Below are 14,273 nucleotides of genomic sequence, written 5' to 3' on the forward strand. Positions count from 1 at the left end.
TGAAACATCACTCGAGGGGTAGAGTTCTCTGGCCATGGGGGAGTTGCACACCTGCTCTCTGTGGAGGGGACATTGCCTTGTCTTCCTCAGTCAAATGTCCCTTCTGCATGGCTTGTCACTCAATCCTAGACCTCCAGTTGGGGGCAGATGGTGCATCTTATATACTTGAAGGGGTCTGCTTTAAACAGGATTACGCTTCCTTTCGGAACAGCGTGGGACTAGTAGGAAAGAGTACAAGGTAGAGAACCCATGGTGTGGCCTTGGGCAAGCTCACTGCTGTCTCTGGGCTTGGTTTACCCCTTCCCAGGGTCTGCCTGGAAAGGGGTTGATTAGAAAGAACACACATCTCCTTGATCACCAAGAATGTGCTCCAGAGCTGCTCTGGGATGTCAGCATGGCTGTGTCTCCTGTGCTTGACCCAGGGCCTGGACAGAGTAGATGCTCCCTAAAGAGCTGCCAAATAAACGAGGAGCTGTTATTAGGTGATAAGAGACAGCGGAAGGAACACGCCGCTTTGAGCCTCAAAAGGTAGGGCCAGTGTTACTGTGGCCCCGAAGGTACCCTGTGCCTATGGCTCTCTTCATAGTGGTGTGTGTGTGTGTGTGTGTGTGTGTGTGTGTGTGTGTGTGTATGACAGAGAGAGACAGAGAGAGAGAGGCAGAGAAAAACAGAGAGGCAGGGAGAAAGAGAGAGAGAGAGAGAGAGAGAGAGAGAGAGAGAGAGAGAGAGAGAGAGAGAGAGAGAGAGAGAGAGAGAACCTAGAAGACTTGTTGAAACACACATTGTTAGGACCTCCAGGTGTCTGTATTGGGCCCAAGAATGAATATTTCTTTTCAAAAACTTATTTTATATTGCATGGGTATTGTGCCTGCATGAATATCTGTGTACCACAGGCCAGAAAGGGGCACTGGCTCACTGGCTCTCCTGGAACTGGCATCTCCAGTTGTGCGAGTCACAAATTGCGAGTCACAAATGTGAGTGCTGGGAATTAAGCCTGGGTCCTCTGGAAGAGTGGCCAGTGCTGCTAACTGAGCTATCTCTGCAGCCCTGAGAACAAGTATTTCTAACACGTTCCCGGGTGCTGCTGTTGCCACTGATCATAGTGACATAGTGTGGCAGCCATTAGCCTGCTAATCTCTCCTGTTGCCTCCCTCTGTTCATAGCTTGTGACCTTGAAGACCTATGTCCACAATGTCTGGCTTCTGTGGCCTTTTCACTCCAAGGGTTCCTCTAGGTCTGTGGTCCATCAGACCAGAGACTCCTCAAGGTGGCAGTAAAAAGTCAGAACATAGGCTGAGCTTCTCCCATCCTCCTTGGGAGTGAGTCACCATTGCAGAGTGAGCCACACTTGCAGATTACCTCCCTCCCACCTGGCCCCCCCACAACCCTGCACACTCACTTGGAACTGGCCCTTGAGTGGCCGAAGGACAGGTCCTTGTTGCAGGAGATAGGCGGCACATACACCGGGTCTTGCTTGGAGGTGCAGGAGGGCGGCCGCACGGGACACTTCTTGACAGCCTTCTGACCACTGCAAGTGCTGTAGAAGCTGCATCGGTTCTGGGTGGTCTTGTGGCCCTTGCTGCCCAGGGTGCCCTTGCGCAGTGTGCCCCTTGGGTCACAGTAGAGGTCAGGCTCACTGCGGCTTGCCTTGATTTTCTGCATGAAGCAGATGTCACTGCCAGCGCCCGGGGTGGCACAGCTGCCTCGGGGATAGTGCCGGCTCCAGTTCTCCATCTGGCTATAGGAGCTGAAGCGTCTGTTGTCAGGCTCCCGCTTGAGGGTCCCATTGTAGATCTAGGCAGGAAAGGAGAAGTGAGAGGCGTAGTATAGCTCTTGACTGGGAGCCTGGATCTAGCTGTCCACAAAGGTAGCCCTTCCTTTCCCCATTACAGTGTTCAGAGGATCTGGGAAAATTTGCAGAGAAAGGAACCTAGGGCATTGTTTTGCTAGCAGGTTGTAGGTCACTGTGGAATATGAGCTCATTTTAGCAGATATTTCCATCTCTATTAAAAGTATAGAATAAGGAAAAATAATTGGAAAACATTCAATACAGAGGGCAATACAATAGAGATATAACCTGCTTTGTACTACATTGAATTGCAATGTAAAATGTATTTCACTTTTAAACTCTAAAAAATAATTTATCACATGTACCTGGGCGTTCTGCCTGGATGTATGTCTAGTGCCGAAGAGAGCACCAGAAGAGATTCCCTGGGACTCCAGTTACGGATGGTTGTGAGTCACTATGTGGGTGCTGGGGATTTGAACCCGGGTTCTCTAGGAGAGCAGTCAGTGCCCTTAACCCTTGAGCCATCTTTCCAGCCTTGCAAATAGACTTCTTATTGTGGGAATGTATGAAAGAAAGTTCTATACCACAGATCTGGCCACATGGGCAAAGTCTAAGATGGCAGCTGCAAGGGAGAGAGGAGGGGTCCTCCAATAGTCACTCAGCGTGAGCAGCAATCTGCCTGCCTCTGCCTCCCAAGTGCTGGGATTAAAGGCGTGTGCCACATTGCCCATGAGCTTTTGTCTCAAGCCCTCGCCTTGTCACTTGGACCACCCCATAAAGCAGCTTCTGACCCATCCAGCCGGCACCAGCAACTTGCACGTTTGAAATGTCTACTCTAGTTGAGCTGCTAGCTAGGGACATCCTGTGCACACAGAGGTCAGTGACGGGAGATCTCTGGGCTGTGTCATCAGATTGGCTGGGAGAGAAGCAGAGCAGAAAGTCATCCAAAAGGAAAATGTACCGTGAACAATGAGATGTCCCTAAGGGTCTTGTAAGCCCAACAGAGAATTTATTTCTTTGGGAGGAGCCTGCAAAACCAGAGGCTTGGTGGGAATCAGCTCTGGTACTGAACTGTCCACAGAAGACTTTCCCAGACCCGTAAGCTGGCGGGTCTGGCCTGTTGGAACTTGTTCTCAGACAACAGGATCAACACTGAGCCTGATTAAACCTCCCCATACAGGTGCCGACTTGGGAGTCACCTTTGCTGGGATGAGCAACTGCCAAGTCCCGCTCAGAGGCTGCCCACCGAACCCTAATTGAAGGACAAAGAGAACAGAGAAAACGTAGTCAAACTGTGTCTGCAGGGAAGGCTGCTGTGTGACCAGCAATTGCCACCTACATGGGATCTAGCCACATGGGACTAAGGAGGGGCTGATGTTCCAGTTATCCCAAAGAACGGTGTCAAGCTACCAGTTGGAAGGTGGTGTCCAAAACCAAGAAGCCGGATACTGTTAACCTTGGGGGTGGCAGGTATACTCCCTTCACCCACACCAAACGGGCACAATTTTCTTCCTCAAACTGGGTCAAACCACCCTGCCGCACAGTGAGCTGGTCTGTGGGAGTTGGGAGAGACACAAACAATGGTAAGGCAGAGGCAGAGGAGCTGGTGGTTTTCTTGGCATTTGGAGGTGAACCAGACTCCTTGATGACTATATGCAAAATGTACCGAGGCCTCCAGATCAGGCAGAGGAAGGAAGGAAGGAAGGAAGGAAGGAAGGAAGGAGGGAGGGAGGGAGGGAGGGAGGGAGGGAGGGAAGGAAGGAAGGAAGGAAGGAAGGAAGGAAGGAAGGAAGGAAGGAAGGAAGGAAGGAAGGAAGGAAGGAAGGAAGGTGGCAGATGGTGCTTTGGGGGTGGGGAGGAGCGGAACACTCCCCATAGCAGGCTGGGCTTCCGAGGAGAAGGCAACAGGAGCGCCCTTGTTCTCAGTAAGTGACACACCTGGACGTCATCTCAGACACCTGATGAGGAGTGTGTATGCCCTCCTGGCCCAGCCCCAGCAAAGACGCCATCCTGCTGATTAAGCCTGAGAGAGGTTCTGGGCTCTGCAAGACTTGCTGGGAAAGGGAGCAGAGGGCTGCCCTGGCAAGTCTCAGCGAGGTGGGCTGCCCCCAGGGAATGGGCGAGGACCCCTCTCGACAGCCACACCCCAGTAGTGTCATCCATTCCTGGGAGCCCCACCTTAGCTTTTAAAGCCACAGTGCTGGATTGTATGAATGTGACAGCCGAGGATGGCTCTCTTGTATCTCCAGTGCCTTTGGCTGTCACTTTAGCAGCTGGGTGTTGTCTTCTCCTAACCCTACACAGTCCTGGATACTCTTGGAGAGTATCCAGGCTCAGAGAAAGCAGACTTACTGCCTCTAACCCCACCTGCACAGGCGGCCCACGATGCAACCTCTAAGGCTGAATTGGCAGTGGCCTCAAGGGAATCCAAACACTCCCCGCCCCCCCACCCCCAGCATAACGAGGTATGCCTGAGAAGGCTGTATGACAGTCAAGAGCACAGACTGGCGTCCCACTTCTTGGTTGTGTCAGGTGCCTGCTTGGGTACAACCTTAGGCAAGGGGCTTCAAGCCAATATTTCAGTTTCTCCAGCTGTATAACCAAGATCCTAATTGTTCATGACGTACAGGGTCATTAGATATTATTAGACTAATGTTTGTAAATTAGAACTGGACATGACACAAGAATTTGGACCATCTGCATCTCTCTGACTCTCACACTGGCCGCCTTTAGGAGCTGGTCGAGGGGCACATACACACATGGGCACTTCAAGGACCCTCCTGTCTCTGCCTCCCTAACGCTAGGATTAGGCTTGCATGCCATCATGCCAGGCCTTTTACATGAGCACTGGGGATTCAAATGCAAGTCCACATATTGGCATACCATTAAATTTGCTGACTGAGCTATTTCTCTGGTCCCCTCTGCTCCCCTCCCCCATTAAATTTCTTAAAACAAGTTCTGTCGCTGAGCATGGAGTTCATGGATTCATGAGCTAGTCTTGCTGGCAGATGAACTTTAGCAGTCTGCTCGGCTCCATTCCCCCAGTACTGGTGTTACAGATGTGGACTGCTGTGCCTAGTTTTCAAGTGAGTGGGAGGGTCTCACCTCAGGTCCTCATGCTCGCACCACAGGCACTTCACCAGCTGAACCATCCCCTTAGCCCCTAGCTGAGGGGCTTTCATAACCCACAGCATTTCTAAAGAAGTTTCTAGATAATCCATAAGGGGGGCAAGCTCAGGAAGGAGACACCCAGTATTCAGAGCCCCTTGCTGAGCTCAGAGTGAACTCAGCAGGCGGTCTGCCAAGATGGAGGAGTCTTTCCTTACATGGGTGCTCCTAGCATCTGCTGCGGAGACACATCTTCATTGTCTGGATGCCCAAACACTACAGGATGTTTGTGGTGGCCCTGCCCCCGGGGCATCAAATGATAGCAATCCCACTTCCATTTCCAAACACTGTCTCTAAGTCTTCAGCAAACAGTTGCAGCCAGAGAATGAACGGACACCTGTGCCCACAGCAGGTGGGAGAGCCCTGCTGCCAATGCCTCTCCAGCCACACCCCCACACTCAGATAGGTATCTGCTGGCAGCCTCCTCCTCTTTGAATACAAAGGGGGCATACACACACACACACACACACACACAAGTACACACACACACACACACACACACACACACAGGAGTGCACACATTCACATGTAGGACTATCTCATACTTTCTTGGGAAACTCAAACTTCAGGTGGGATAGCCCGTGAATCTAAACATTCCAGACTAGAAAGTCATGTCCTGGGAGCAGAATTGACCGTCAACAGGCTGGGCTAGACGGGTAAGTTGAAGCCCAGAACGTGGGCACAGAAACATCCTTCTCCACTGAGAACACTTGTGAAGTTCTTGGGAGGCGACTCTTATGACCACAGTCCAAGGCAAGCTAGATAAGACTGCATGGGCCAGAACTCCCCATACTCAGCCTATGCTCTGCCCTCTCTTTTCCTAATGACGTAGGAGGAGTCACTAGGAGAGTTACCTGCTCAGAAAGGGAAGCCAGGCTTTGTGCCAGGCTGTATTTGTTTCCTTGCGTGGCTATTCCTGCACCTGAGGAAGACACTTCTTCATTACGCTAGAGAAGCCCCCAGGTTGTTTAGTGGCTCTGCCTTTAAGGCCCCCTGCCCTACACCCCAAATGTTTTCTTTCATTCTCCTCCTTCTTCCTGAAGTGTTTCAACCCACACTGATGTTCCCTTTCTTCCGGCTCTTCCTTAGGTAGGAAGCTCTCAGGAGCCCACTAGGTCACTGTGTAGGCAAGGAACGTGAGTTCTAGAGTGAGCTGGATCAAAGCAAACCAATACATTTCTTAAGCCCCTACAGCCCAAGAAACCTGTATTTGCTGAAGTCTTTGGGCAGGACAGTAAGCAGCCATTCTGGACGAGGAGGCACCCACCTGACTGTTCTCTCTGCTTTCTTCTTTTGTATTGCTACCGATTGGACTGTGGTCCTAGGCACTTCCTAACTTCTCCCACAAGACCCCAGGGTCCCCCTGGCCCTGCCTCCTCAGACACTCAGACCTGCCTTTCTCAGGCAAAGCTTCCATCAGTCCCAACCTTGCTACAGAGCTTACTGTATCTCTGCTACTTACCAGGCAAGCACATCAACTTGACCCTACTCCCTCTAGCCCCCTATACCCCCCACAGCCAGCCATTTCTTCCCTTCTAACACCCCCCTCTCACACTGTCCCACAACAGCAGACATACCCTGGCACCCTGCTTCACCTGCTCTCTGCCCACATTTTGAACTCTACATTTCTCTCAAGTCTCTGCCCAAACCTGTCATCTACATTGAGTCTGTTGTGCCCCTTCCTGGCTCTGGATGCCCACAGCTGGACTCCTCCAGCTGCACACCTAATCCCCCCCTGGCCTTGTTTGCTCTCTGGTTATCACAGCAGGGCTCATTTATTCTCCCAAGCTTTTCAAGCAAAAGGCATTTTACTGTGCCTACCCCGATGAGTGGTGGTGGTAGTGGTGGTGGTGGTGGTGGTGGTGGTGGTGGTGGTGTGTGTGGGGGGGGGGGGGCGGTGGTGGAAAGGAGAGGATTTCTCCTGGGAATGGAGGCTCCAGTTGCTGTTGAGCACTGGGTTCCCCATGGCCTCCTTGCCCAGGGGTCTACCACAGATGAAGTGGGCTGGTAGAGGATAGGAGGGCCTCTGAGCAGGGCAAGACAGGTGGCACAGCCTGAGCTCTGCTGAGGTTCAGGACACTTCCCTTTACCCTGACCTGGGATATAGCTGATACCTGGCTGATCCCAGAAAGTTCTATTTCAATTCTGCATAACCAGACAGAAACTGCCTAGCTCTTTGGGAGCTGTATGTGCAAGGCAGGCCAAGATGAAAAGAGTGTCCGTGTCCCCAGCTATTAGCCCATTTTGAAACCACGCTTCTGCCAACAAGGTGGGGCTGGCCAAACTGGCTCTGCCACAGGACACACCCTTCTCTGCCTGGCAAGTCACACACCCAGTGGAGTGTCCAACAGGGCCATGTTCAGCAAGGCAATCTCCCCACGCCCTTCACATGAAAGTCAGTATGCATACAACTTTACAGAGTCCTCATCCCTTGTGGGCCCAGAGAGTGCTTTCTAGAGAAAGGACCTGACCAGAAAGCCCCTGCAGGACAGGCCCCATGGTTGTTAATCTCTCAACTACCATTGCCTGTCTGTGCCCACTGAGGACCCTTACACAGTAATGACAACAAGCTATCTTGCATTTTACTAGGGATTTGTCCACTCCTGTGTAACAAGCTATATCTGATATGCAGATACTTTGTTGAGTGTTCCTGGGCCTTTTAGACTCTGTTCCTTTACCAACAAGGCTTCCAAGAGGGGCACACAGGACCCAAGGCATAGAGAGTTCTCTGAAGGCACAGAGGGTTGCCTATTTAGCAGTCGGAGTCAGTAAGGGAGCTGCTGAGGTCTGAGTTACCAAAGATGGGACTTCATCGGGGACAGTGTCAGTCTCTGATTCGTCTTGAGAAGCAGAGGGCCCAACCTGGGCTGGACTTCTTATTTCCTGGCACACAGTTGTGAGGACAAACACACTGGTCAGACTCCCCGATGTCCATTCAGGCAGAGAGAGGTGCCACTTGGCCTTGAAGGAGGTTGGGGTGTGCCTCTTTGTGGAGTCTCAAAGGCAAAGAGACACAGCTGCAATTCTGTCACCACAGCCTGAAACCCAGGGGCACCCCAGAAACACCCAAGAGATGCCCATGATCCCAAGGGTACTGTCTGGTTAACAGTTTTGTTTTGTTTCTTTGGTTTTTCAAGATAGGGTTTCCCTGTATATCTTTGACTGTCCTGGGACTTGCTCTGTAGACCAAGCTGGCCTTGAACTCACAGAGATCCACCTGCCTCTGCCTCCTGAGTGCTAGGATTAAAGGTCTGCACCACCTCTGCCCCACTGACAACCAGTTCCTATCTGAGAAGAGCAACAATGGCAGACTCCACTGTAGTCCGGCTCCAGGGCTCAAATTCGTTTTGCTACTGATTTTTTTGTCTGTCTGTCTGTCTGTCTGTTTGAAATAGTCTTAACTCATTGTCCAGTCACAATTACCCTTTCTCAGCCTCCTAACTGTTAGGATTATAGGGATGAGCCATCTTAGAAAAACATTAAAATGTAAAAAACAAACATTTGGGTGCCCATCTCGAAAGTGTACGTAGACTTTGTGAGAAAGCTGGCCAGTAACAAACACTCAGTGTCTCTCTTGATCTCCGAAGAGCATGAACTGGGAGCACCTACCAATTCGTCGGTATTAAGAGACATTTGCAGATAACTGAAGATGGAGCTCCCAAAGCATCTAGATGGCTGCAGCCCAGGTCTGAGGGCACTACAGAACTCTGATCAGTAGCCCGAGAGGCTTTTGGGAGGTGTCTTTCTCTCTGGAGACACCCAGTGTTCCTGTGACCTGGCCTCCTTGGCTGTAGGTTCTGGGTCCTCCTTATGGGGGTGAGAAGCCCCTAGGGTCTCCTCATATACAGTGAGAGGCATGAAACTGAGTAGGCACCAACTGCTATCAGAACTGATCGCCATAGCAGCTACAGTGCCCTCCATCTTTACATCCTCCTCCTTGCTTGATCAGATCCTCTCCTTCCTCCTCCAACCCACTGGAGAAGTAGGGTTATTGTAGCTCGTGTCACTGTCAGAGTGATTTTGGGGACAAGGATGTGAGAGTTTATACTCATGTTTCTTTTTAAAGATTAAAAATACATTGTTGACTATGTGTAAGAGTGTGTGTGCATGTGGATAGGTGCATGTGAGTGCAGGTGCTCACGTGGACAGAGGTGCCAGATCCCCTGGAAATGGGGTCACAGAATTGCAAGCTAAGCGACGTGAGTGCTGGAAGCCAAACTTCTGTCCTCTGGAAGAGCATAGAGTTTTCTTAAGTGCAAAGCCATCTCTCCAGTCCCCCATGTTTCCTTGGCTGTCTCTTTCCCATGAACTCAAGACAAATTGGAGCCTCAGTCATTCTACAGGGCAGTGTCATGGGTTATGGGTTTTGAACTCAGAGGCCAACTCAGCTGTCCCAGCGATGGGTCAACACAGGAAGGGAGGAGTTGAGGGGAGCACCGCAGTGTGAACTGGCTGCCCAGCAGAATATAGATAGATCTCTCACATCCAGTGTCTCCAGCCTGTTCTGGAATGTTGGTGGGATGCTGAGTGGCCCCAGAACCACTGTGAGCCCTGAGGTTGTGTATGGTCTCAATGCTGGAAGAGGGCTAAGGACTTTGTGGGAAAGGCATATCTTAAAGAACTTGCTTCTCTGGTGCTGAAGACCCTGAAAGCCTCGAATCCTTTCCTGATTAGATCATCAAGAACCTCATATGAAAGTAAGTGGCCATCCTTACCCCTACTCAAGGGTAAAAGATCACTCCTTTGGAAAATGAACATGTATATGAGCATATGTACACGCACGCATGCATGTGCGTGCACACACACACAAATACCCACTTTCATACATATATGCACAAGCACACCCGACCTGTACAGAAATACATTTTTCCAGAGGTAAGGAAAATCTTTGAAAATTCCTTGATCTTATCCAAGGCCTCTTGGTTCTCTCTTTTATATGAGGTCTCTCTCTTAGCATTTGTCTCCTGCCACCCCATCCACCAGCTACTAGAATCTGGTGATGGGAACAAAGTCTAAGTGGTAAAGAACACTGGGTATAGTGGCGTTTGCCTCTAAATCCCGATGTCCCAGATGCTGAACAAGGAGAGCCATGAATTCCAGGCCATCTTAGGCTTCATAGTGAGAACAATCTCAACAAAAAAATAAACCAACTGCAAAAAGCAAATAGCAAAGTGTCTCTAGCCATTGGCTAGCCTGACACTTAAAGACTCCAGGCCCATCCCTTGGTGGTTATGACAGAGTCTTGAATGTATTTAAAAAGAGAATAGAGCTCAGGGAGGGGGAAACTCAGTGGGAAAGTGCTTGCTTCACATGCATAAGGGTTCGGGTTCTATCTTCAGCACTGTGGGGTGTGGGAGAAAAGGAAAAAGAAGCAAGGAGCTTGGCTGCTCATTGGTGTCATACAAGTCTACAGCCCAAAGACCAGAGCTGAAAAGACCTTCTGGCCCAAGGGCCACCAGTGACAAAGGAGACCTTGTGATGGCTACAGCTGGTGTGTTCTATGTAGGAACATGAGCGTAGCAACTGAGAGGAGGGACTGATTCCCTTATGCCACACCTTGCTCCAAATACACTGCTGGGTCACATAAGTTATGTGGAGGAGAGAAGGGCCACCAGTGCTAACATGGGTAGTGGGAGCTAGACTCTGGAGTCTCTTGGAGTTAGCCAACTATTGTTGGGTTTCTATGGATTTGGGTGTCTTGGGCCACCCTACTTCAAGACTATGTAGTTAGTAGGGAACTATGGGTCATCGGCTGCTCCTGAGTGCTCCCATTCTGCGCCCAGCACTGTGGGGCCTCCAGAAGGGTGATTAGGATTTTAGGTGAAGGTGAGAGAAGTTGGGGGTTGTTCCTGAATCCTCTTAATCCTGGTACCAAAGGAGGTTTTAATCCACAGAACATGGCCCTTGGTAGGCACTGAGTCAGAGACCCCATCTCTCTATACTCCACTAGCAAAAGGTATTCATCTAGGCACAGGCTGGTGGCCTTACTGAGTGGCAAGGCTCTACCCGGGCGCCTTTTCCCTTGGTTCTCAGATCTCTACATGACCCGGGTGGGAGTCATTGTGGGAAAACCATCCTGCATGATTATCTCATGACTCAGAATCTTCACATGTCTTCGGCATGCACTGTGGATGTGAGAGGACTTTAGGGATCTGAAGGACACAGGCAGTAACCATCACTGAAGCACGGAGAAGTGCTTGCATTTCCAGTCTGATGGCCACTAGGACAAAGCCTAGGGGTGAGTCCCTATGCTTCTTCGTCACTCATCCACATCTCTTTCGAAGCAAAAACAACTCAAAATTTCCAGTGGAGCAGACACACCTCGCTAGCATTAAAAAGAGCTCGGTTTCACGGTATCCATATTGGTTATTAAGGTCATGGCTACTCTCCCTTTAGTAGCAAAGAATCTGTTTCTGTGTCATCTGACGTTAGTGGTGTGTAGTTTCTTTTCAATAGAAGTGCACTGAAATTTAAAAGTGACTCCTTGAAAAATAAGCAATAATTGGAATGATGGTTTTAATAAACTGTAATACTAAGTGCTCATGACTGGAGTTTTTGAAATGTTAGGGTGGCAAAGAGAGGCTTAACACAGCCAAGTGACAAGAACTCTGGTCAGGAGAGCTGGCTTTAGTCTTCTTTCCCCACTGCCTGCCTGACTGAGTATGCTGGGCAGTCAGTCTACTTCCCCAGCCTCAGTTTCTCCAATCATACACTGCCCCAGAAGGCTCTTGGTTTGGGGCAGGTTGTTCAGCCCTTGCTGAAGTCACAACGTCCTGGCCAGCCTTGTCTTCCTCCCCTTCAAGGCCACTCCCCGGTACATAGGGTGGGGGTGGAGGGGCGGGGGCCCCCCAAGCTGCTCCTCTCCCCACCTGTGTCTCTCTGCATCCCTTCCCCGCCCTGCCTTTCCACAACCAGATTTGATTTTGTTTTTCAGCTGAGTTTGCGCTCTTGGGGCAAGTAGGCAGGCAGGCCTCGCAGAGACTTGCCAGGGCCCTGGGGGAGAAAGCTGAGCCTCACCCCAGCAAAGGGTGGGGTGTTCTTCCACCCACCTGGGAAATGCTACTGCATTTGTCTCTCTGGGCTCAGTGACAAAAGGAAAATTCTCACCAGTAAAGGCACCAGAAGATCCCTCAATGGCTTCAGATCTATGGCCCTTCATCTAGTCCCCACTCTCTGGCTTAGAGCTCCCTGGCAGGGAAGAGAAATCGCCCATCTCCTGCCCCTCCCAGCTCCCGTCTCTCCTCAGGCTTCAGGCTTGCCACCCCCCTTCATGGCCACTGGGCTTCAGACTCAATTCTGCCCACTCTCTCTGTGAAGTAATGAGCAAGCCCCTGCATTTTCCTGCCACTTCATTCTACAAATCAAAGTCCTTGGTTACCCACCCATCTCACAGATGCCCAAGGACCGAGTCAGTGAACAAAAACATGAATGTTCTGTGTGAATTTAAAATACAGCCCTAATCCCAGGGATTATCACATTATATGAGTTGACAGAGAAGGCAGAGGGGTGAGGTAGTCTTACAAGCCCCTATTTGTTACAATCCAGAGCCCAAGGGCCACATCCCCAAACCCTACAACCCCAGCTGAGAAGGCTTGCCAATCATCTACCCCTGACAGCTTTCATTTACAGACCAGGAAACAGAGGCCTACTAAGGTTGAAGTCAGCATGTGTGCTGTAGAATTTAGCTTTTAATTATATCCTCTCTTAGGCTGCTGTTTCATCTGTTCTTTGTCTTTAACCACAGTGTAAGGACTTTAAAGACTAGCATGCTGGTTAAGTACATTGCTTTTTTGTCAGCCCACCCCCACCCCCTGCCTCTACGCTGTCCAAAAAGGCCCCAAACAAAACTCTATTAATCACTTCTGGAGAAAACTAAAGACATTTATTACTTTTGATTCTACTCGATTCTTCACATAATTCCTGTAAAGGTTCAGAGGCTGTTCTTAGAATGTGTGAGGGCGGGTAAGAAAGCAATGGCTACATCTTCTAGAAGCTTCCATTTTAGAAGATAAACCCTACCCAGTGCTCAGTGGCTACCTTTATTACATGCCTTCTAATTCCTAGTCAGGAAGCAAGGAAGGAATTGAGCCCTGGTGAATCAGCCTGAATCTTGGTTCTTCCAGTTTGACCACCAACTTGGAGCTCTGCATTATTGTATGGAAACCGTAGCTGATCCGTCAAGCTGAAACTAGCTTTTGCTGTCCCAGGAGACGGTAACCTTCTTTTCTGAGGACTTTCTGGGAAAGACCCACTGCTGACAGTGTCCTGGGCTGCTGGCCATGCCCTGGGCTAGCTACACCCAGTCTTCCCCCTCCTTCCCTAACAAAATGCCACTCACATATCCTGCAGTCTCCATGAGAACAAGAGGATCAGGGAGGAGAGTGGGTAGACATGCTCAATCCACTCTGAGAAGCAGTGTGAGGTTTGGTTCCAAGGGATTGGCTGCAGAAAGCCAGCAGGGCTTGTGAGAGCCCTGGAGCTGACATCTCACAAGTTGCTTCCCCATGTGGTGGTGCCCATTCTTTTGGGATGGCCAGAGCAGTAGCCATCCATACTCCTCTGCCCCAGCCTGGAGCGTTGATGTGTTCTCCACCCTCTCTCCTCTCTTTTCACACAGTTCAGCATTTAGCATCTCTCAGAGGCCCGTCTGGTTCCCTATCTGAAGCTCATGCTCACTGTTGCCATTTGTACGTATGTACCATAACCATGTCCTCCTGTCTCTGTAAGATCACAGGGCTGGCATAGTGAGCACCCTCCACTTTTTTTCCCCAGGGAAGGATTCAGGCTCCGGATGTTAGCTGAGAGGTCCTCAGTTAGGTGTGTACTACTGGGGTAAGCTAAGCCAGCTGTGGAGGGAGAAGCATAAAATGGAAGCAGCTCGACCTAGAGACTTGTCAGGTGTAAGCAGAGCCACTCTGATAGATGGTGGCTTGTCAAGGAGGGCCCGTGCAGGGACATATGTCACAGATGAAGTTCCACAGTTGAAGTGCCAGAAGCACGCCTGTAGCAGCGTTTAGTTGCAAGAGACAAGGCACATTTACCCCTCTCCAGTCACCGCCAACTCTCTTGTATACCTTCTTTTGCTTTCTGAAGTACATTCTGTCCTTTGGCAAGTAGGATAGCTGTCTCTTCTTGTCGGGTGATAGCCTGGGGCCCTTGTGGGACCCTCCTATCTCTCAAGGCTTGGTGGGAGTGAGTCATGAGCTGGCGAAGAGACATGGAGTTGGCAAATCCATCAATCGCTCCCTCCTAGAGCAGGAGCCATGTCAGAGTCTATCTTCCCTCACCTGGACTTTGCAAGAAAAGGCGAAGGCCA

The 14,273-nt window shown here is 50.4% G+C and overlaps 1 protein-coding gene across 1 annotated transcript in view; it reads right to left on the reverse strand.

Moving 5' to 3' along the window:
- Nucleotides 1-14,273, reverse strand: part of Pkp1 (plakophilin 1) — a 49,717-nt gene that overhangs the window by 18,861 nt on the left and 16,583 nt on the right. The window contains exon 3 of the mRNA XM_021168142.3: nucleotides 1,400-1,794. Within this exon, the coding sequence (XP_021023801.1) occupies nucleotides 1,400-1,794 (395 nt within the window). The remainder of the gene's footprint in view (nucleotides 1-1,399; nucleotides 1,795-14,273) is intronic.

The sequence above is a fragment of the Mus caroli genome, unplaced genomic scaffold (assembly GCF_978045245.1).
Source record: "Mus caroli unplaced genomic scaffold, Mus_caroli_1 scaffold_1, whole genome shotgun sequence".
Lineage (NCBI taxonomy): Eukaryota > Metazoa > Chordata > Mammalia > Rodentia > Muridae > Mus > Mus caroli.